This window comes from Bos javanicus, chromosome 2 (assembly GCF_032452875.1).
Source record: "Bos javanicus breed banteng chromosome 2, ARS-OSU_banteng_1.0, whole genome shotgun sequence".
Lineage (NCBI taxonomy): Eukaryota > Metazoa > Chordata > Mammalia > Artiodactyla > Bovidae > Bos > Bos javanicus.
Window position 1 is genome coordinate 4,653,798 of NC_083869.1, and position 24,387 is coordinate 4,678,184.

At 41.4% G+C, this 24,387-nt stretch overlaps 1 protein-coding gene across 1 annotated transcript; it reads left to right on the forward strand.

Moving 5' to 3' along the window:
• The first annotated feature begins 718 nt into the window (after positions 1-718).
• POLR2D (RNA polymerase II subunit D) lies at positions 719-13,059 on the forward strand. Its single transcript, XM_061431976.1, has 4 exons — positions 719-854; positions 2,604-2,784; positions 8,750-8,845; positions 11,778-13,059. Exons 1-4 carry the CDS (start codon positions 782-784, stop codon positions 11,854-11,856), a joined length of 429 nt encoding a protein of 142 aa, XP_061287960.1. The 5' UTR covers positions 719-781; the 3' UTR covers positions 11,857-13,059.
• The last annotated feature ends 11,328 nt before the right edge of the window (positions 13,060-24,387 follow it).

A 24,387-nucleotide genomic window follows, 5' to 3' on the forward strand; every position in this document is an offset into this window, starting at 1 on the left:
AAGGAATACAGATGCATACCCTTGTCTGGTAATATCTTCATTTTTTGTGAACAGTTTATATACTTATAGATGGTTCATTTCTGAGCCAAGCAGTGCACTATGGTTATTTCCTTCATTGTACAACCATCTGTTTTCTCTCAAGTTGGAAACAAAATCATTTTTCATTTGCTTACTTACTCTATCATCCAAATGTTCCAACAGGCTTCTCAATTTCACTATCCACATGTTCAGAAGTATTGGAAAAAATCCACTACAAATCAAACATTTTAAACGCTTTGAGGCATTGGAGGAATTACACTGAATGTTTTCAGAGTCACCTACCCAGCTTCCCATCAACCAGAGATCCTTGGGTCGGTCAGCGCGTTCCTGCATCCCATCTAATCCTTCCCCTGCGCCCTGGAAACCGGTATCCTCATCCACACTTCACAGGTAAGATAGCTGAAGCTCAGAAATGCCAAGTGAGCAGTCCCCACGACTCGCGGCGAAGGACCTACTGTTGAAGAAAGTGACGGTTTTCTCCTGCCGCGGCCGCAGGATACGCCACCCTGCCACGGCACTTCCAGAGACCTGCAAGACCCCACCGCTCTGGCCCGTCTCCGCACGCGCCCGAGGCCGCTAGGTCCCTTGGCCCCGCCCACCTCGCGGTTGTCTCGCCTACCCATCGCGGCCCGCCCATCTCCAGTGGGGCCCCGCCCCGTCTCCAAGAACACGCCCCTTCCGTGGCGGCGGCCGGAAAGAGCTTCCGTTTCCGACAGCGTGAGTACTGGTTCTCGGCGAGAGGATGGCGGCGGGCGGTAGCGATCCGCGCTCTGGAGATGTAGAGGAGGACGCGTCACAACTCATCTTTCCCAAAGGTGCGGCCTGGGCAGGCGTGGCGAAGGGCGCGGAGGAGGAGGGTGCGGGTCGTCTGGGCACGGTATCGCGGGAACTGGCCGGCTGGAGGCCACACCGGCAGCCCTGGAGCCGTCGGCGCCCAACTCCACATCGCCCCGGGTGGCCTCTTGTTCGTGTTTAAGTTGTTTTAAGTGCTAGACGGTTGTGTCAAAAATAAAGCCAACATGAAAGGGGTAATGGCAGGTTTTAATCATTAATATACTATCGCAGTAGGGAAAAGCGTGAAGCGTGGAATCATCTAGACTTGGATTTGTACAAAGGTGACTGGGCATTTTAAAGGGAGAATGAAGGAATAGAGAGAGTGGTGAGCAGGGGCTCATAGGGAAATGAAAAATTACGAGAAGCGGGGGTTGGTCCGTTTGAAGCTCTTTTGGATTTGTTAACTGATAAGTTACGGTATTAGGCTCCTTCCCTCCCACACCCTTCGCTCTGGGCTGTGCGACAAGGGCCATATCTTCAGATGTTGTCGGGAACAAACGAATTATTTTGACAGCCTTCAGTTTTCATAAGCAGCCATTGTCAAGGAGCAAGAGTCATCCCAGGGATGCAGCCTTGAGCTGTTAGAAATCGTGTTAGTGTTTTCTTCAAGTCTTTGTGGAACAACCTTGAGTCCTAGTCGAGAAAGGGGCGCGCAGGAGCCTGGCCAGAGTTTAGTAAAGAGAGAAGAGAATCTTTGTCAGATGGCAGGGAGTAAAGCACGGTTTGCTATCAGGGAACTTCTGTGCTGTGTGATGGACTTAATGTGTAATTTAAAAACCCAAAATAAGTAGCTTAAGACTTCAAAATATATCTTACAGGTACTGAAAAACACGAAGTTAGTGAACAGTAACAACAAAGTGGGGGATACTTTAACAGTACCCTCCTTTTTAAAAAAATTGCCATAATATATGCAGAGTAAAACATTAAAGTTCGCACCTTTTCACCCAAACAACTATAAATAGTTTAGTGTTTATCCTTCCAAACCACGCTTATTTATAAATATATACTTATACATATACCCTTTATTCTTTGCAAAAATAGGATTATGCTATAGAAATCATAAATTGTGTAGAACTGTTCTATTCTTTTAAAGGACTAGATAGTACTTGATGGGTGGTGATGGTGTTCAGTCGCAGAGTTGTTGTGTCAATTCTTTTGCGACCCTTGGACTGTAGCCCACCAGGCTCCTCTGTCCATGGAATTTCCCAGGCAAGAATATAGGAGTGGGTTGCCATTTCCTTCTCCAGGGCATCTTCCCCACCAAGGGATCAGGCCCAGGTCTCCTGCATTGGCAGGTGGATTCCTTACCACTAAGCCACCAGGGAAGCCCACTTAATGGTTGTACCATAATTCTATATATTAATGTATATAGAGATTGCTTTCAGTATTGTATTTCACAGACTCAGGGTGAAATATTTCTGAGGACAGCGTCACGGACGTTGTAGGCATAATGGACACATATGTTTGTTTTTTTTTTTTAAGGTGTGATAACTGAGAGGTAGGTGGTTTTCTGAATTTCATGATAAACCAGTTTTTGGTACCTGGGTTTTGTCTCGGTTCTTTTTATTTAAGGTGTTTTGTTTGTTTGAACACTGTGCAGTTGTAGGATGTGAAGCCTCTGGATTTCTGCAGGGTCAGAAATTTGCTGATAGTCACTAAGGCAAATGAACATTTAGAAGCTGACTTGGGGAGAAATATTTTCAGTTGACATTTATGCTTCTCGCAAATAGAGTTTGAAACAGCTGAGACGCTTCTGAATTCCGAAGTTCATATGCTTCTTGAGCATCGAAAGCAGCAGAATGAGAGCGCAGAGGATGAGCAGGAACTTTCCGAGGTCTTCATGAAAACTTTAAATTACACTGCCCGTTTCAGTCGTTTCAAAAACAGAGAGACCATTGCCAGTGTCCGTAGGTGAGTGGAAAGAAAGTTCTTACTAACCCAGACTATTGGATACCTGCATGCAGAATACTGTCACCACCACCATGCTCACTCACCCACCCCACCCCCCACTACCTCATGGCATCATCCGTATGATTCATGCAAGTAAAATTATGTCTTTGACAAAATTTAAAGTAGCTTGTTAGGCCAAAATCCTCCTTGCCTACTTCTTTTGTACCCCAAATCCCACTTACCTCCCTGCAGAGTGACTACTGTCAAAAGTTTGTTGCTAGCCCTCCAGAGCTTGTTCCATGAATTCATATACATACACGTCACAAGCACACAGCCCTGTTATGTTTTAAATAGAGTGGACTTATTTATTTATCATTCACCTGATAGGTCCTAGAGATATTGCTGTGTTTTTTTGGAATACCTATCTATTTATTTGTCTGTGTCAGGTCTTTGGGTCTGCACATCAGCTCTTCACTGCAGTGTGCAGGCTTCTCTCTCATTGTGACTTGCAGGCCCCAGAGTATAGGGCTCAGTAGTTGTGGCAGATCTCTTTAGTTGCCCTTTTGCGTGTGAAATCTAGTTCCCCAAGCTGGGATCGAACCCACGCTCCCTACAGTGGAAGTATAAAGTGTGGAGTATTAACCACTGAACCACCAGGGAATTATCCTGGTGGAATATATTATTATATAATTATATATAATGTTATATAATATATAATTTTATATATTATGTATAATTTATTATTATATATTATTAATATATCTGTATATGATACACAATAAATATATTAATTGTATAATTAATATATAATTATATTCATTAATGTAGCAAGAGGGACTACCCTGGAGGTCCAATGGTTAAGAATTTGCCTTTTGGATCATGTTGATATATGGCAAAACCAATACAATATTGTAAAGTTAAAAAATAAAAAAAAATAAATGAAAAGAAAAAAAAAAGAAAAGAAAAGAGTTCGCCTTTTGATGCAGGGGACCCAGGTTCCATCCCTGGTCAGGGAACCAAGATCCCACATGCTTAATGGCATGGCCAATAAATAAACAAACAAGCATAAACTTGGATTATTCTTTTGGATCTTTGCCATTCAAACGGTGACTGGTTTTTAGCCTTTATTCTCCCTAAGGCATTACTTCTCAAATTAAGTTGGATATGCTCTGGGAACAGTGAGGTGCCAGAGCATACAGGAGGCCCCAGAGAAAACAAGAGCTATTTTAACGTTTCTTTGATTTCCTTGGGGATGAACTTTATTTGTATGAATTAGATAGTCACTTGAAGTTTGATACAAATCGAGCCACTGGATAAGTCCATTTTTATAAACTGGGTAGCATCTTTTTCTTGAAGTATCAGTTTTATTTGATAGTACATGATTTAATACATTTCTACATTAAAGCAAGCAGATACCAGTATACTGTGAAATAAAACAAAAAATGTCTATGAGTTCTTGAATTAAATCATGAGACTTCAATCCTTGGCAGTTGCAGAAAGTCGTGCCTCCAGGCTGCCTTGGGGTGCTTGTTTGCTCCACTCCTGTGAAAATGTTTGAGAAGTAACTGTCCTAAGGAAAAGCAGATGAACAAGAAGATGTATATATGCAGACTCTTCAGAGAATTATAGTAGTCAAAGGTGAAAAACAACCTAAATGTTCAGTAGTAATTAAATAAGTTGTGGTAAATCCATTTGATCGACTCCTGTATTGTCATTAAAAATTATGATAGAAAATGAAATTGAAGAATGGTCACATAAGTTAAATGTGCAGAGGGAGTTCCCTGGTGATCCATTGGTTAGGACTCAGTCCTTCCACTGCAGCAGCTCAGTTCAGTCTTGGTTGGGGAACTAAGATCCCATAAGCTGCTCAATGCAGCCAAAAAAAAAAAATAGTTAAATGCACAGAAGATGAAGTGATAAAACTATGTGAAGTATAGACTGTTGTGAAAAGTGTGAGTGTATTCATGGGGAAAATGTTCCATACAAAACTGCTAATTGTTTGACCCAAAAAATGAGTAAATGAAGATGGACTTAAACATTCACAAATAAAAGGTCTTAATACTATAAAGATGTCATTTATCTTCAAATTAATGTATACATTTAGTGCCATTCTAAATCCTTAAGGGAATTGATGTATATTTGCCCTTGAGGCTCCTCTATCCCTAGAATTTTCCAGGTGAGAATACTGGAGTGGGTTGCCATTTCCTACTCCAGAGAATCTTCCCAACATTGGCAGTCGAAGATTCTTTAATCACCTGAGAAGCCTACACACAGACACACAAACACACATACACACACTCTCTCTCTCTCTGTCAAATATGCTCATGATAAAGCTTAATTTGCCATATAATTCAACTAAGATGAGATGGTAATAGATCATAGTGGCTGAGGCAAGACACTGATGATTTGAATCCTACCAGTGAGTAGCACAGTCTATCTAAAATGGTGCCGAGAAAAATACATCCTCAGCAGTGAAAAATAATAATAAATAAATACCCCCCAAAAGATCTTAAATTTGTAAGAATTGTCAGGAAAAAATTAAAAAAAAAAAAAAGGGAATTTGCCCTATAAGACGTTAAAATACATTAAAAAATGACAGTAATTAAAATAGTGACACTTTGGTGTGAGGATAGGTCATTGGGACAGAATAGGAAATTAAGGAACAGATTCAAATCCAAATTTATTATAGTTTATATGATTCCAGTATATGACAAAGGTGGCATGCTGAGTTAGTGGGGAAATATTTTAAAACAGAGTTTTAACTCTGTATACCTTATTCCAAACTGGTTTCTTTAGAAATTAAGAACGTAAATGTAAACTATGATGCATAAAAGTACTATGTGATAACATGAGTGAATGTACAATTTTGGCTGTGGTTAGTAGGACTTTATATGTGGGGAAGGTTGATAAACTCTAGTTGGCTGTAAGCTTTGCAAGAGCAAGGACTTGATCGTATTCATCACTGTCAATTTCATTAAAGGCACTAACTAGTTTTTAGTTGAATAAGTAAATGAATTTGCAATAAATATCTTTAAACTTCCTTATATCAATAAACTGCCATACTTAAAATGTAAGTATGAGTAAACTGGGAAAGGATTGATAATCCTTAATGTTAAGAGCTCTAAAAAGTAAGAGATGACACCCAGTTTATAAAAATGAACTTAGTCTTTAATGACTAGATTTATATCACAACTTCAAAAGACTGTCTAGTTCATATGAAGTAATGCTCATCTTCAAGGAAGTCAAAGAAATTCTAAAATGGCTAAGCAGATTTTAAAAGAATGGGAAACCATCCACGTCTCCTGCACTGGCAGGCAGATTCTTTACCGCTTGAGCCACCTGGGAAGCCCTCTTCATTCTTTACCCATTCCTCAATAGGCCTGGCTCTTTGACTAATGTTTTTGAAGCCTCCCCAGTGACTTTCTTTTGGAACCATCTGAGACCAAACCTCTCCCCTTTGGACCATGTTATAGGTTGAAATGTGTCCCCTCAAAAGATGCTGAAGCACTAAATCCCCAGTACCTGTGAATGTGTCTTTTTATGGAGATAGAATCTTTGCAGAAAGTCAAGATGAGATCATACTCAGTTAAAGTGGATTCTAATTCAGTATGACTGTTACCCTTATAAGAAGAGTATGACAGGGAAAATACCGTATGACAATGCAAGCCGAGAATGGTTGTCATGTTACAAGCCAAGGAGCACCAAGGATTGTCAGTGGCACCGGAAGCTAAGAAACTGCAGGAAACAGCTTCTCTCCTAGAGGCTTCAGGAAGAGCACGACCCTGACAACATCTTAATTTCAGACTTCTGGCCTCCTGAATTGAAGTAATAAGTTGTTTTAAGCCAAACAAACAAACAATGGGAAACCTAGTGTAAGAAGTAAGAGAAACAGGCGCCATCTTTTACTGCTGGTGGGAGTGTATAATGGTAAAGCTCTTTTAGGGCACTGTCTCTCAGAAGCCTTCCGGACAGTCATATTTTTGACTGAGTAATTCTGCTTCCAGAAATTTATCTTTAAAACACACAGTAATCAGATACATAAAGAAGTATGCATTTACAGTGATGTTCAGAATGCATTATTCAAAATGATGAATAATTGGAAGCAATGGAAGTGTTCAAGAGCAGGACGTTTGCTATATAATTTAAGACACAACCTGTTGAATGCCAAGTCGAAGGAAAAGGTACGTGTGTAAAATGTGGAAAACAGTGACTGTATTGTTGAGTGAAAAAAGGCCGGTTACAGAATAACATTTGTTATGATTTCTTTTTTTTTTTTTTTTAATTATGTAGAGAAGGGAAGAGGATCTCCATGAATATGTTAGCACTAGTTATTTCTGGGTAGAATTTCAGGTCATTTTCCCATATTGGGTGGGTTTTTTTGAGGGGGTGTTTGTTATAAATGAGCATGTGTTCATTTTACAAACAAACTCCTTCATATACATATATTTACTACATTATGAACCTGTGTAAGTTTTTCTTTACAAAATGAAAATAGCTTTATTAGGTGACCAAAAGTTACACAATAGAATGAGTGAGTTTATTTCTAAAACATAGAAAGATGTTTGGAATGGTTTACTAAGATGGTAATGTTGGTTTTGTTTAGGTAGTAATATGGATGACATTTTTCTGTCTTTATGTTCTCAGTTTTGTATAATAACTAGTAGACTTGTAATCAAGTGATAAGGACAGTAAATATTTTTGTCTGATGAGATAATCAAGGGTTTCACAGTCAGTCCAGTGGTTAAAACTCTTTTTTCACTGCTGAGGATGCAGGTTAGATTCCTCGTCAGGGAACTAAGAAGCTGCATGCTGCACAGCACAGCCAAAAATAAGATTTTTTAAAACAGGTCCTTTCTGAAACCTAATTTACCATGGACAACCTCTGTTTTAAGCAGTTTGATCTCCCTGGTGGTCCAGTGATTAAGAATCTGCCTGTCAGTGCAGGGGACACTGGTTTGACCCCTGGTTGGGGAGGAGTCCACATGCCCGAGGGGCAGCTGATTGCAAGCGGCACAGCTACTGAGTGCGCTCTGCAGCCCATGCTCCACCGAGAGGAGCCGACGCAGTGAGAAGCCGGGCACACAAGCAGAGAGCAGCCCTCACTCACTCCAACTAGAGAAAGCACGCGTGCAGCAACGAACACACAGTACAGGAAGAAGAAATAGATAAGATAAATATTTTTTAACGTTTAGAAAATTTAATGTATAGTTGGTGTCTTGATAAAATATTCTACTAAAATGATATTATCTTTTTAAAAATATAGTAGATGTATGAGAATCCAGGATATGATTTGTATTAATTATGTGCTTTTTTACAGTTTGAACTAGAAGTACGTTTAAAATAAGATGCAGCTTATACACAGATTTATACAAAGTAAGATATGCCTGTATTCATTTCTTAGATACATGTAAAAGAGAATTTGAGGCATTCCCTGGTGGCCCAGTGGTTAGGACTCTGCACTTTCACTGCAAAGGGCCTGGGTTTGATCCCTGGTCAAGGAACTAAGATTCTGCAATCCATTCAGCGTGGCCAAAAATGAAGAAAAACTTTTTTAAAAAAAGAATTTCCTCCAAGTCAAAATGCCTAATAGATCAGGGAACTCTAACGTCGTGTGTTAAGACATAAAATTAATAACAAAGGAAGCAAAGAACAGTGGTAGGAAGAGCGGAAAGCAACAAAATAAATTCTTGGGGGAAAGATGGTATGCTCCTCCAGGTAGAGAGCATTTTTTTCGTAAGTTTTTACCACAAGAATCCTCTGCTTAGGTGTGCTCAGGTTACTTTTATTGTCTTTGCCTGATTCATAGCTTCCTGCTCTCCAGGAAGAGAAACAGGAACATGATTTGAAAGTGGGATTTTGCAGCAAACCTAATCTTAATGGAAAGATTGCAGATGCTTTACATTCTTCTCTTCCTTGCTAGCTACATTTCATCTGCTTTTTCTTATTCATCATTTGGCTTGTTTTGATATTTCTCCCCTATGATCAGCTTGCTGCTCCAGAAGAAGCTTCATAAGTTTGAGTTGGCCTGTTTAGCCAACCTTTGTCCAGAGACTGCTGAGGAGTCCAAGGCTCTGATCCCAAGGTTAGTACTGGTGGTGAAAAGTTCTGTGTATGTTGAATAAATTCCTACAAGTAGAATTACTGTGTTTAAAAGCTGTGTGATATCGTTGGCCAAAAAATTCCTTTGGTTTTAAAAGTAAAAATAAAACACATTTTTCATTTGCATCAAGAACTTTATTGAAAAACGTATTCACCATTTTGTTCCACTACCTTCTGCCATTTTTCAAGCAACTTCATAATTCCATCTTCCCAAACTTTTTATCTTTTTGATCAAAGAACTGTTCCAGGTTCCTTTTACCTTCTTCTATTGAAGAGGAACAAATTGAAATTTTTTCCATTAATAGAATTTTGTACAGACCGAAATAAATGGAAATCTGAAAGTTCAGTGTCTGGTGAATTTGTTTTCAGTCGCTTACTCGTGTTGGACTTTTTGCAACCCCATGGAAGGACGCAGCAAGCCAGGCTTCCTTGTCCTTCACCATCTCCTGGAGCTTGCTTAACTCATGTCCGTTAAGTCGGTGATACCATCCAACCACATCTCATCTTCTGTTGTCCCTTTCTCCTCCTATCTTCAATCTTTCCCAGCATCAGGGTCTCTTCTAATGAGTCAGCTGTTCGCATCAGGTGGCCAAAGTATTGGAACTTCAGCATCAGTCCTTCCAGTGATTATTCAGGATTGATTTTCTTCAGGATTGACTGGTTTGATCTCCTTGCAGTCCAAGGAACTCTCAAGAGTCTTCTCCAACACCACAGTTCAAAAGCATCAGTTCTTCGGCGCTCAGTCTTCCTTACGGTCTCACATTCATACATGACTACTGGAAAAAACATAGCTTTGACTGTGTGGACCTTTGTCAACAAAATAATGTCTCTGCTTTTTAATACTCTCTAGTTGGTTATGGGTTTTCTTCCAAGGAGCAAGTGTCTTTTAATTTCATGGCTGCAGTCACCATCTGCAGTAATATTGAAGCCCAAGAAAATAAAGTCTCTCACTGTTTCCATTGTTTCCCCATCTATTTGCCATGAAGTAATGGGACCAGATGCCATGATCTTTGGTTTTTTGAATGTTGAGTTTTAAGCCAGCTTTTTCACTCTTCTCTTTCACCTTCATCAAGAGGCTCCCATGAATATGGTGGATGAATCAAAACTTCCCAGCCAAGCTATAACAGTTTTTTCCTGGTTGTCAAAGAAACATTTGGTCTTGTGGTATCCTGATAGAATATTATGCATTTTCTGTGGACTAATTCCTGACACTTTTTGTCAAGTGCTGCTTTCGGTTGATCTAATTGGGATCTTTTCCAGAAAGAGCTCATAATAGAGGACTCCCGATGCCACCATGTACACATCACCACCTTCTTTGGATGAAGATTGGCCTTTGGCATGTTGGTGGTGATTCATTTTGCTTGCCCCAGGATCTCTTCCATTCTGCATTATTGTACAGTATTCACTTTCATCACCTTTCAAACTTTGTTTTTAAAACGAAATGTTTTTGTTATATTCATGTATAGAATTGCACAGGAAATAAGGTCAAGAAGGGTTTGGTTTGTTTTTTTTTTGCATAACTTATGTAGAACCCAGACATCAAAGCAATCAACATAACCAGGCTGGTGCAAATGATTTTCAATGCTTGATTCAGATATTTTGAGTGTGTTGGCTACCTATCTCCTGCGTGGTATAGCATTGATTGTTTTCTCAATTATTGTGTTGATTTCATTGCTATCAACTTCAGCTGTTCTGTCTGACTGTGGGATATCGTCCAGCAAGAAATCTCCAGTGCAAAAGTTCACAAACCACTTTTGACATATTCAGTCACAGCACCTTCTCCATACACTGCACAAATCTTTTTTTGCACTTCAGGTGTGTTTTTACCTTTCTTGAAATAAAGCATAATAGGCCAAAAGTGTTGCTTTTTTTCTTCTGTCTTCCGTATTGAAATGGCTACACAAAAATTGACCAATTCTGATAAGTTTTTTTTTAATGCATGCTGATATGAGAGCTGTCACAATGTAGTCTAACAAAATTGTTTTGAATGAAATTAAAGACAAGTAAGCGCTAATAGAGCCATCTTAAGGAAAAAAACAAACTTTGTGGCCAGCCCAGGAGAATGAGTGCTTTTGTAGTAAGACCAATGTTTTTACAGTGTACCAGTTGTGGGCAGAAATGTGAAACAGCTGAAACTCTGGTCCACTGATGATAGGAGTACAGATTTATACAGTCAATTTGGAGAATAATTTGGCTACATCTAGTAAAGTTAAATACACCCCGTGACCCCAAAATTCATTCCTGGGTATGTGTCCTAAAAGCAGGTCAAACATAGTTTAAAAGGAGACATGTATTCCAGTGTATATTGCTGCATTATTAGTGATAGTGGAAACTTGCCAACAGTCTTCAGTCTGCAAGACTGGATAAATCTGTGCAGTCGTGCAATGTTTATTATACAGCAGTGAAAAAAATAAGTGAACTAGAACAATGTGAGATAATGTCACTATATGCCAGAATGAACGTTGAGTGAAAAAATTGCAGAAGGATACATAACTGCTGTTTCTTACAGTTTAAAAACAGTGCTATGTATTGCTTATAGGTACATTCATGTATACAGTAGTAAGTATAAAAATATATGTAGGGGTAATGAATGCCAAATTTAGGATGATTGTTACTCCTAGGGAAGGAAGAGAAGGTTTTGGAGTAGGGGAGCCCACAGAGAACCATTGATTTGTGTCTGTCAATATTTATTACTGAGTCAACTAGGGATAATTCTTCTATACCTTTTATGTATTTGAAATACTTGATAATGTTTCAAAGGAAAGGAAGGAAATTGAGTTGAAACGTAAAGGTGTCAGTGTTCAGCGGTGAGCGGAGAGGTGAGCCAGCAGTGCTCCAAGATCTGCACCTACGAGAGAAGAGGGTGGGAGCACTGCCAGCTGCTGTTACACTCACTCTTGGTTTTCTTCTTGTAGCCTGGAGGGGCGGTTTGAAGATGAGGAGCTACAGCAGATTCTTGATGACATCCAGACCAAGCGTAGCTTTCAGTATTAATCTCCAGATATCACTGCTGCTGGGGACCCACATCACATCCCCAGCACAGCGCCGCTGGCTCAGTCTAGGGCTGACTCGCACAGAAATTCTGCTGCAGAAGACACTTGGCCTTCCTTTGGATAGAACAACCCAGTGCTTCGTCTTGGTTTAGGTTGCTATTTCAAGCTTGACTGTTGGCCAGTGATGACCTGAACAACCCTGGAGAGGTCTTGCAGTAGCTGCTCATGGCTGCCTGAGCTTGCCTCTGGGAAGGACGAGGTGGGGTGATGTGCATACAAGCCGCACTACCGACTGCCTCATATCATGGTCTTTGGCCCTTGTGTCATTTTGATTCCTAACACTTCATGTTTTAATATCAATATGTTCGTAGTTTTTTAAGCTCTTCTAGAACATGTAAAACTAGTATGGGAAACAGTCTTACCTAAATGCAAAAGGAAGAATTAAAGCAGACCTATATCACTGTTTGAAATTCTTAAAGAGAAGACGTAGAGCCTTGGCATCATTGTGCTTAGCCCAGGAGACAGGAAAGGGGTTTCTGAGAAAAGCAGCTCCTCTGTCATCCTGAGGGTAACCACTGGGTGTTGTGGAGCACACAGCCTTGTGATGGACAAGCACCATACCTTTTTCTTGGATTCTTGTGGAACGTATATGTGGAGTATGTGTTCTTAAAGCGCTTACTTCGTCACTCCCAAATTCAGACTTTTCCCTACCAGGCCGGATGTGAAGCAGGGAGCACTTTGCAGTCTCCTCACGTGGGGCGTCAGGTCCAGACGTCTGGCCGCCTGCTGAGCAGGAGGCGTTCTGTGGGGATTTGCAAGGAGGGAGCCTGCCACTTGCTGAGCCACTAGAGTGATATCACTCGATCGGAGACTAGTTCCACGGAAAATACTTTAATAGCTAAATATTGTGGCTCTCAATTTTCAGAGGGGAAATACACCTGTTGTCTTCACAGTTCGGGGATTTTTCTTTGAAGTACTTGTTGATGCCACCTGAATTCATGATCCAAAAACAAGGATGGGGAAAGAACAAAGTTGGCTTTAGAAAGTCAAGGCCATTTTATGTCAGCTTCCAAGGCAAAAATCAAATTTTCTTATTTTTATAAATTATTTTCAATTTCTGAAATGACATGGTTTTTAAGTCACCATTATTTGAAGGAAATGTCAGTTATACCTCAATTAAAGGAATATTTGAGGAAGTACTCTTCATCATTGGCAACTTCTTTGAGACCCATCAGCATTCTCAATTGTAAAATGTGGATAATAATAGATACTGAAAGTAGAATGAGAAAATTATTAATAATTTAGAGCCTGTTCATATCTGACATACACTATACCCCAGTACATGTTAGCTGTCATTAGCTTGCTTCATAGAAGTTGGTGCAAGGATTCGGTAGCCTACCCACTGGCACCGGTATCAGACTGAAGACAACGCAAACTGACTACTTTTTGAAGCCTGTAGACTTGGTTTGTAAAAGAGGCAGTTACATGGTTGGCACCAAGCAATGGAACAGAAAACAGACCAAGCTACCAGCTGGAATCCAGGCACGTGCACTGTGGGGCAGGAGCAGGGCCCTGCCACCGTCGCCACGGTGTTCCCATCTAATACTCGGGTGAGCCACCAGAGAACTTTACACTGTGTAAAGCTCCTGGCATATAGTTAGGCACTAATGAATGGCAGGCAGTAAGGCAACTCGAAGCAGATGTAAAAACTAACTCAAATTGGGATGATGGGTAAAAGCAGCCTTGTGCTGTGTTACAGATGCACAGGCTGGTCTGTGCCTTCTGCACTGGTTCTCTCCAGTCCTGGACAGCTGCTTGCTGTCCAGTGAGCAGCAAACCTCACAAGCTTTTGGATCATCTGTGAAACATCGTTAGACTTATACTGTTTGCAAAAGCAGAATTCAGACACATTGAAATAAAGATGTCATGTCAAAGCCTCACCTCACCAGAAAGCTAAATGAACCTGAAAAGCTTTTCTGGAAAGTTCTAGTCATTTTGCTTTGATAAAAATTTATTAAACTTGAGTCTTGAAAAACAGCATTACTGAGTGAGGCCTAAGCACAAGCTGCATAAAATGACTATTTTATGCTTATAAAATAAGAATGACTATTTTATGCTTATCTCTCAAACCCACACATTGAAGCCCACACACAGACTTGTGTATGAATAATTACAGCGTTATTCATAATAGCCCCAAACAGGAAACAGTCTGAATGTCCACCAGCAGGTGGGTCAATCAGCAAGATCTGATCTAGCCACGGAGTAGAATACCATTTAGCAATAAAAAGGTGAACTAAAGAAATACCTGGACCATTGAAACACAGGGTATGTTGGTTGTGTGACATCCTTTCAGCTTTTTTTTAACTCTAAGCCCAGAAGAGCTAAAAGGCTAGTGCATTGATCACACCTGTATGTTCATCACCTGCATTTAACACATTTGTTATTCTTTATTATATTTTTCCAGGAAGCATTTTAAAGCATTTAAAGCATTAAAAATTCAAGCATGCATTTTAAAAATACACTCCTCTGTAAGTTTGCCTATTGCACTTGTAAGAACACCAAGAATTTCCTGGTACTTAGTTCAGAATCTCCTGGGGAAAGTTCTGGGCCAAAGGTCAGTCCCAGTGCTGGTACAATTCAGTATATAAAATCAATTGTTATTAAATATGTAAACACTGTGAGAAATATCGAAGAAACATCGGGCTACTGCCCTCAAGTTGTTGGATGAAACTACCCCTGGGTGAAAAAAATGGGCCTAAACAGAGTGCAGGCCCTGAACAGTGATGTATCTGCATGTGGCTCTCCTGTCTCAGCATCGCAGGAGGACAGTCTGGGACTGACGGGTGGCATGTTTGGTGACAGCAGGCTGAAGGCACTTCTGTCTGCTGCAGTCTTTGCAGTTCTGTGTGCCTCACTCCTTTTGCACGACGCTGAGGGAGTGCTTGATGGGCTTCCCTGTGGCTCAGATGTTAAAAAGAATCCACCTGCAATGCGGGAGACTGGGTTGGGAAGATCTCCTGGAGAAGGGAACAGCTCCCCACTCCAGTATTCTTGCCTGGACGGAGGAACCTGGCGGCTACAGTCCATGCGGTCACAGCAGGACACGACCGAGCGACTTTGACAAATGACAAGGGGGTGCTTAAGTAGTAAGTGTTGAGTAAATACATCATCCCTGTTTTTTTTGTAAATACACTGCCCCTGTTTTCAGCAGTGAGGAGTGCAGGGAGAGCAAGAATATACTTGAAATAATACAGTTGGAAGCGAGGGCTTGGTGAGACATGGTGGAGGAGAAGAAGCAGCCCAGGAGACACCTGAGAATTGTGGAAGACAGGGCAGCTCTGTCCAGCGGAACAGATAGGACTGTTCTGTGTCTGCTTCGTCCGGTGTGGGGGCTGCCTGCTACTCGTAGTCCTTGAGCACTTGAGGCGAGTGTCCCTCGAGGAACTGCACTGTAAATGTCTTAAATTTAAAAATGTAACTAGTCACAGAATCTCCCCAGTGGTCCAGTAGCTATGACACTCAGAATGCAGTGGGCCTGGGGGTGATCCCTGGTCAAGGAACTGGATCCCACGTGCTGCAGCTAAGGTCCAGCGCAGCAAGAAGTTGTTTTTTTTTTTTAATTTGTAGTCACATGTAGCCAGTGGACAGCACAGCTCTTAGCTCCCAACACAAATGTCCTGCAAAGCATTGACAGCATTTCAGCAAGATTGACAGTGCTCACATGAGCAGTAGTAGTAATGGCGGGCCATTCATCCGAATTGCATCTCCAGAGTTTTGAAGGCTAAATGTGTATATCACTCTCTGTGCATCACTGAGTCCAGCTTTTGTGTATGGTACAAATTCTGGTTTTTAAAACCTGTCTCTTTACTACTAATGCTCATGGACAAAATTATAAAGGCTGTTTTAAGGTAACATTTGGAAATAGTGAAAAGTTGAATACTTCATCTTGTGTTGAAAACCTCTTTCCTAATTCTGCATTTTAAGTAGGCTGAAAACTTGTATGTTGAATTTAAAAAGCAAAACTCCCAAGATTTATTACCTTTAAAGGCTTCTGATATTTATATTTAATAATTCTACTAATAAATGTGGTTCAGGCACTGGATACTCCTGGATTCAAACTGAAGTCCTTTTAAATTCAGACCAGCCTTTTATCTCCCAAGCCATATCAACACCAGCCCGTGACCACACGTGTCCTAAATATATTCTGCTTGTTAATAGGGAACTTAACAGTGCTCCATGTTGAAAGGCATGTTGAAGTTACAAGACATGTAAGAAGCAATACTTAAAACCAACCTAGATAGCATATTCAAAAGCAGAGACATTACTTTGCCAACAAAGGTCTGTGTAGTCAAGGCTATGGTTTTTCCAGTGGTCATGTATGGATGTGAGAGTTGGACTGTGAAGAAAGCTGAGCACCGAAGAATTGATGCTTTTGAACTGTGGTGTTGGAGAAGACTCTTGAGAGTCCCTTGGACTGCAAGGAGATCCAACCAGTCCATTCTGAAGGAGATCAGTCCTGGGATTTCTTTGGAAGGACTGATGCTAAAGCTGAAACTCCAGTACTTTGGCCACCTCATGCGAAGAGTTGACTTATTTGAAAAGACCCTGATGCTGGGAAAGATTGAGGGCGGGAGGAGAAGAGATGACAGAGGATGAGATGGTTGGATGGCATCTCCGACTTGATGGACATGGGTTAGGGTGGACTCCGGGAGTTGGTAATGGACAGGGAGGCCTGGCGTGCTGCGGTTCATGGGGTCACAAAGAGTCGGCCATGACTGAGCGACTGAACTGAACTGAACTGAAGAAGCAATAAAAGCAGTGCTTTCTAAACTTAATGATAGAAGAATTTAAAAACATGAAAGATTACATAAAAATTTTTAATTGTGTAAAATCACTAAAAAGGTAATTGAGAGACATAGAGAAGACAAGAAGGTGAAGATGTTTATAAACAGCTTTAAAAATAAAATTTAAAATATTGGGACCCCAATTTCAGAAAGGACATAGACACAAGTTACATTCAATTACCAAGTTAATGGGGAAATGTACACCATAGTTAGTTTTCAAGAGTGATTAAGTGAGGTGACATTTTTCTCATTTAAAAGGTACAGAATGAGTTTGGAAGTTTACCTTCCTCTGATGGTATGGGGAGGGAGGAGGGTTCAGGATGGGGATCACATGTATACCTGTGGCGGATTCATTTTGATATTTGGCAAAACTAATACAATTATGTAAAGTTAAAAAAAAAAAAAGTACAGAAGAATACCCTCTGTTTACACATAGGGACACACTTCTTTGTGTTGGGTGCTGCTTTATACACATGAGGGTACAGAAACAGGATAGAACACCTACTCTTAGAGTCTGCAAGCCTCAGTGAGACAAATAAAAAGAAAGCATATTTCCCACAAAGACCACAAAATCATCCCCAAGCCCCTCCTCCCACCTCTGTGCTGTTTTTGTCCAGGACTTTAGATTGACTCTGTTTTTAATTACCCTCAACACACCCGCAAATACACGATGTTTACAGTCAATGCAGAGACTTGTCCACATTTTTAACAATTTACTTGCTCATCACTGCCACTCTGCATCCCTCCTTCCTCCTGGGTTAGTTTTCATTTTCACAGAGGTGTTCCTTTGGTAGTTCTTTGAATAAGAGAATGAGAGTAAATGTTCTCGGCCTTTCTTTAGCCAAGTATGTCCACCCTCATTTTGAGTAGTAGTTGTAGAATTCCATGTTCTACATAGACATTAACTTTCCAGGGTCCTTTGAGGATGCTATTTGTTGCCTGTAAGATTTCTGACAGTCTTAATGTTCCTTTGTAAATAATCTGTTGTTTCTGACTGCTTTTATGATTTCCTTCTTGTTTTTTTGTGTTTTACAATTTCACTTCAAGATGTCGAGGAATGGATTCAGTCTTACACTCTTTGAGAATTTGCTGCTGCTGTCTATGGCTTCATGCCCTCTATAATTTGGGACAGTTCTTTGTCATTGCCACTTTTAACTGCAGCTTATTTCCCATGCTCCTTCCTCTCTCCCCTTTTTTAAAATTTGTTTTGGCCACACCATGTGGCTTGTGGGATCTTAGCTCCCTGACCAGGGGCACCGGACTCTCAGAGAATTCCCCACTGAGGTTTTTGTGTGTGTGTGTGTGTGTTTTTTTTTTTAAACAGCTTTATTGAAGTAAAATTGACATGCACATTTAAGGTTTACAAATTAATTTATTAATTATTATATTCTTTAGTATAGCCACGGACTGTGAAGGCATCACAAGAATTAGGTGTGGAACATTCCATCATTTCAAGAGAAACTTACACCATTAATAGTCACTTCCTCTTCTCCTCCCCCATTTCCATCCTCCTCAGTCCTGCTAACTGAATTCTTACTTCAGTGACTGTACTCTCTACTTCATAATTTTCAACTTGATGTTTTCCAAATCACCACGTTCTTTTTTCGACACTGTCGTATTCTTTCATCATAGTTCTACTGCTTCTTTCATAACTTCAGTTCAGTTCAGTCACTCAGTTGTGTCCAACTCTTTGCGACCCCATGCGTCACAGCACGCCAGGCCTCCCTGTCCATCACCAACTCCTGGAGTTCACCCAAACTCATGTCCATTGAGTCGGTGATGCCATCCAGCCATCTCATCCTCTTTCGTCCCCTTCTCCTCCTGCCCCCAATCCCTCCCAGCATCAGGGTCTATTCAAATGAGTCAGCTCTTCACATGAGATGGCCAAAGTATTGGAGTTTCAGCCTCAGCATCAGTCCTTCCAATGAACACCCAGGACTGATCTCCTTTAGAAAGGACCGGTTGGATCCCCTTGCAGTCCAAGGGACTCTCAAGAGTCTTCTCCAACACCACAGTTCAAAAACATCAATTCTTTGGCGCTCAGCTTTCTTCACAGTCCAACTCTCACATCCATACATGACCACTGGAAAAACCATAGCCTTGACTAGATGGACCTTTGTTGGCAAAGTAATATCTCTGCTTTTGAATATGCTATCTAGGTTGGTCATAACTTTCCTTCCAAGGAGTAAAGTGAAAGTGAAGTAGCTCAGTCGTGTCTGATTCTTTGCAACCCTGTGGACTGTAGCCCACCAGGCTCCTCCGTCCATGGGATTCTCCAGGCAAGAATACTGGAGTGGGTTGCCATTCCCTTCTCCAGGGAATCTTCCCGACCCAGGGATTGAACCCAGGTCTCCCACATTGCAGGCAGACGCTTTAACCTCTGACCCACCAGGGAAGCCCTCCAAGGAGTAAGCGTCTTTTAATTTCATTGCTGCAATCACCGTCTGCAGTGATTTTGGAGCCCAAAAAATAAAGTCTGACACTTTCCACTGTTTCCCTATCTAGTTCCCATGAAGTAATGGAACCAGATGCCATGATCTTCGTTTTCTGAATGTTGAGCTTTAAGCCAGCTCTTTCACTCTCCTCTTTCACTTTCATCAAGAGGCTTTTGAGTTCCTCTTCGCTTTCTGCCATAAGGGTGGTGGCATCTGCATATCTGAGGTTATTGATATTTCTCCCGGCAAGCTTGATTCCAGCTTGTGCTTCTTCCAGCCCAGCGTTTCTCATGATATACTTACTCTGCATATAAGTTAAATAAGCAGGGTGACAATATGCAGCCTTGATGTACTCCTTTTCCTATTTGGAACCAGTCTGTTGTTCCATGTCCAGTTCTAACTGTTGCTTCCTGACCTGCATACAGGTTTCTCAAGAGGAAGGTCAGGTGGACTGGTATTCCCATCTCTTTCAGAATTTTCCACAGTTTATTGTGATCCACACAGTCAAAGGCTTTGGCATAGTCAATAAAGCAGAAATAGATGTTTTTCTGGAACTCTCTTGCTTATTCGATGATCCAGCAGATGTTGGCAATTTGGCATTTAATTTCTACTCTCTCTCAGACTGGTTATCTCTAGTTCTAGTTCTCTATTTGTTAATTTTGCCCTTTAGAGAGGAAATGTGTTAAGTTTATTGACATGTTTTTACAGAGGGGTCTGCAGGTCTCCTAGGCTTCTGGTATCAATGGCCTTGGAATATTTCTTACAATAACGTCTCAGCATAGCGATTCCTACAACATAGAATGTGTAGCATAAATTTGAATTCAAACCCACACGTGGCACAAGTTTCAGGTTTTGAGTTCTTGGAGGAGACATTTTTTTAACCTGAAGCCTTGAATGAGGGACAAGCGTCGTTGTTCACCTGGTTATTTTGGAAGAGCCCACATTTCAATCACAAGCTGGAATCAAGATTGCTGGGAGAAATATCAACAACCTCAGATATGCAGATACCACTCTAATGGCAGGAAATGAAGAACTAAAGAGTCTCTTGATGAAGGTGAAAGAAGAGAGTGAAAAAACTGGCTTGAAACTCAACATTCAATAAACTAAGATCATGGCATCCAGTCTCTTCACTTCATGGCAGATAGAAGGGGAAAAATGGAAGCAGTGACAGATTTTATTTTTTCTTGGACTCCAAAATCATTGTGGATGGTGACTGCAGCCACAAAATTAAAAGATGCTCCTTGGAGGAAAAGCTATGACAAACCTAGAATGTATATTAAAAAGCAGAGAAATCACTTTACTGACAAAGTCCATGTAGTCAAACCTATGGTCTTTCCAGTAGTCAGGTATGGATGTGAGAGTTGGACCATAAAGAAGGCTGAGTGCCTAAGAACTGATGCTTTCAAATTGTAGTTCTGGAGAAGATTCTTGAGAGTCTCTTGGACTGCAAGGAGATCAAACCAGTCAATCTTAAAGGCAATAAACCCTGATTATTCAGTGGAAGGACTGATACTGAAGCTGAAGCTCCAGTACTTTGGCCACCTGGACTCATTGGAAAAGACCCTGATGCTAGTAAAGATTGAAGGCAAAAGGAGAAGGGGTTGGCAGAGGATGAGATGTTTAGATAGCATCACCGATTCAGTGGACAAGAATTTGAGCAAACTCTGGGAGATAATGGAGGACAAAGGAGTCTGGCATGCTGCAGTCCATGGGGTCAGACATGACTTAGCGACTGAAAAACAACAGATTTCACTCATGAGACAGACCTTCTGGTTCCTGGCATTATGCAGGGGACTCAGGAGAAAGATGATGTGGGAGATGGTAGAGCTGAATGATTGTCAGCAGTAGGAGATGGAGGGCAAGCTGCAGTTTCACTCATGCCTGTCATTGACAGCACAAGTTTTGTTTCCTTACTGGATTCAATTCTATCTACCCCAATGAAAGAACAATCTGGTGATATCTGGGTAGTAACTCTTTTTTCTCATCATAGAAGACATGGTAGCACTGAATTGCATTATGGACGGCTCCTGCCATTTACCTTCATTTACCACTCTACATTCAGGTCCTGTGCCTCAAAACCAGAAAAGCCTTGGATTCCTGTTCAAGATGGTGGGGTAGGAGGAAACACTCCTCTCCTCCTGCTAGAGCACCAAAGTCACAGCTAGCTGTTGAACAAACACAGGAGGATGCTGGAACCCACCAGAAAGATACCTCACTTCCAAAGACAAAGAAGAAGCTGCCGCAAGAGGGTAGGAGGGGTGCAATCATGATAAAATCAAATCCCATACCCACTGTGTGACCCACAAACTGGGGAACAATAATACTAAAGAAGTTCTCCCACTGTTAAGAAGGTTCTGAGCCCCACATCAGTCTTCCCAGCCTGGAAATCTGACAGAGGGACTGGGAATCCCCAGGGAATCTGTGAAGGCCAGTGGGATTTGATTATAGGACTTCCACAGGACTGAGGGAAAGAGAGACTACAGTCTTGGAGGACACAAACAAAATCTTGTGCAAACCAAGAGCCAGAGGAAAGGAGCAGTGACCCCACAGGAGACTGAACCAAACCACCTGCTAGTGTTGGAGGGCCTCCTGTGGAGGCGTGCATTGGCAGGGGCTCACCACAGGGCCCTGGCTCTGAAGTTCCCCCTTGGTGTAAGCCCTTTTGGAGGTCACCGTTAACCCTACCATAGTGCCCATAGACCCCAAGACTGGGTTACCAAACAACTAACAGGGAGGGAACACAACCCCACCCATCAACAGATAATTGGATTAAAGCTTTACTGAGCAAGGCCCTGCCCATCAGAGCAAGACCCAGTTTTTCACATTGCCAGTCCCCTGAATCAGGAAGCTTACACAAGAGTCTTAGCCTCCTCCATCAGAGGGCAGATAGAAGAAGCAAAAAGAAGCACAATCCTGCAGCAGCTAGGAAAACCACATTACAGTTAATCAGGATGAAAAATGTTAATCAGGGTGAAAAAGCAGATGAAGGGACAAGATAAAACCCCAGAAAGACAACTAGATGAAGTGGAGATAGGCAACCTTCCAGGAAAAGAATTCAGGATAATGATAGTGAAGATGATCCAGGATCTTATGAAAAGAATGGAGAAGATGCAAGAAATGTTTACCAAAGACCTACAAGAACTAAAGAACAAACAGAGATGAATAATACACTAGAAGCAACCCAGAGCAGAATAACTAAGGCAGAAAAATGGAAAATAAATGACCTGGAGGATAGAATGGTGGAAATCACTGCCACAGAACATAGAAAAAATCATTTTTTTTTTTAAAAAAATGAAGACAGCCTAACAGATCTCTGGGACAACATTAAATGCACCAATATTCCCATCATAGGAGGTCCCAGAAGAAGAAGAAGGAAAGGACTTGAGAAAATATTTAAAGAGATAATAACTGAAAACTTCCCTAACATGGGAAAGGAAGTAGTCAACCTAGTCCAGGATGCAAAGAGAGTCCCAAGCAGTATAAACCCAAGGAGGAACACACAAGACACATAATAATCAAACAGACAAAAATTAAAGACAGAGATAAAACATTAAAAGCAACAAGGGAAAGATGACAAATAACATACAAGAGAACTCTCAGTAGAACTCCTGCTTGACCTCCCAAATTGTGTATAGTTATTTCATATTGTTAAGTTAATCATGTTCCCATTATGGCATTCAATTGTAATTATCTTTTTTTTTTTTTTTTTTTTTGTCTAGCTATTGATTGTGGAAACTGGTAAACATTTTCTACTATTAAAAAAACGAACAATGCCTTGTCAAAAAAAGAAAACCCCCTTGACATTGCTGGTTTCTCAACAGAAACTCTACAAGCCAGAAGGGAATGGCATGATATATTTAAAGTGATGAAAGGGAAAAACCTACAACAAACAATACTCTACCCAGCAAGACTCTCCTTCAGATTTGATGGAGAAATCAAAAGCTTTCCAGACAAGCAAAAGCTAAGAGAATTTAGCACCACCAAACCAGCTTTACAACAAATGCCAAAGGAACTTCTCTAATCAGGAAACACAAGAGAAGGAAAAGGCCTCCTGAAAATAAACCCCAAACAATTAAAAAAATGGTAATAGGATCATGCTGCTGCTGCTGCTAAGTCGCTTCAGTCGTGTCCAATTCTGTGCGACCCCATACACAGCAGCCCATCAGGCTTCCCCGTCCCTGGGGTTCTCCAGGCAAGAACACTGGAGTGGGTTGCCATTTCCTTCTCCAATGCATGAAAGTGAGAAGTGAAAGTGAAGTTGCTCAGTTGTGTCTGACTCTTAGCGACCCCATGGACTGCAGCCTACCAGGCTCCTCCGTCCATGGGTTTGCCAGGCAAGAGTACTGGAGTGGGGTGCCATAATCATACATATCAATAATTACCTTAAATGTGAATGGATTAAATGCACCAACCAAAAGACATAGCTTGGTGGGGCAAATGAAAACATGTGCGTATATGCATTTCCACTTACCATGTCACTCTGCTTGACCTCCCAAACTGCATAGTTATTTCATATTGTTAAGTTAATCATGTTCCCATTATGGCATTCAACTGTAATTATCTTTTATTTTTTTGTCTGGCTATTGATTGTGAAAACTGGTAAACATCTTCTACTATTTAAAAAAAACTAACAATGCCTTGTTGCCAGGAGCCAGCACGGGAGATCCCACCCATGACAAGGTCATGTGGAAGAGCCATGACGAGCAAGGCGGATCATGACTCGAGGGACCCCTGGATCTGCTCGAGCATCTACCCCCAAACCAGAATCTGTCTGTGTTACTATTTTGTGCCTTTCACCAACTCTTCTGACATTAACAGGGGGCTATCCCCAACTACAGAGAAGGCAATGGCACCCCACTCCAGTACTCTTGCCTGGAAAATCCCATGGATGGAGGAGCCGGGAAGGCTGGAGTCCATGGGGTCGCTGAGGGTTGGACACGACTGAGCGACTTCCTTTTCACTTTCCTGCATTGGAGAAGGAAATGGCAACCCACTCCAGTGATCTTGTCTGGGGAATCCCAGGGACGGGGGAGCCTGGTGGACTGCCGTCTATGGGGTCGCACAGAGTCGGACGTGACTGAAGCGACTTAGCAGCACCAGCAGCAGCATCCCCGACCACCTTTCTCAGAAAAAGTCAACTTAGGGCTTTAGTTAATAAGTCTCCTGGGCGTGATAGGAGTGTTTCAATTCAAATCCCTCTGATGGCTTTCTAGCTTGCCTGACAGGTTTATCCAGACTCTTGCAGCTATGCAT

What these genes read in the sequence shown, in the direction of transcription:
- POLR2D (XM_061431976.1), top strand. Translation starts at nt 782, where the DNA reads ATGGCGGCGGGCGGTAGCGATCCGCGCTCTGGAGATGTAGAGGAGGAC. An exon ending in ACAACTCATCTTTCCCAAAG is followed by an intron (nt 855 to 2,603) that starts GTGCGGCCTGGG and finishes TCTCGCAAATAG; the next exon opens with AGTTTGAAACAGCTGAGACG. An exon ending in TCCAAGGCTCTGATCCCAAG is followed by an intron (nt 8,846 to 11,777) that starts GTTAGTACTGGT and finishes TTCTTCTTGTAG; the next exon opens with CCTGGAGGGGCGGTTTGAAG.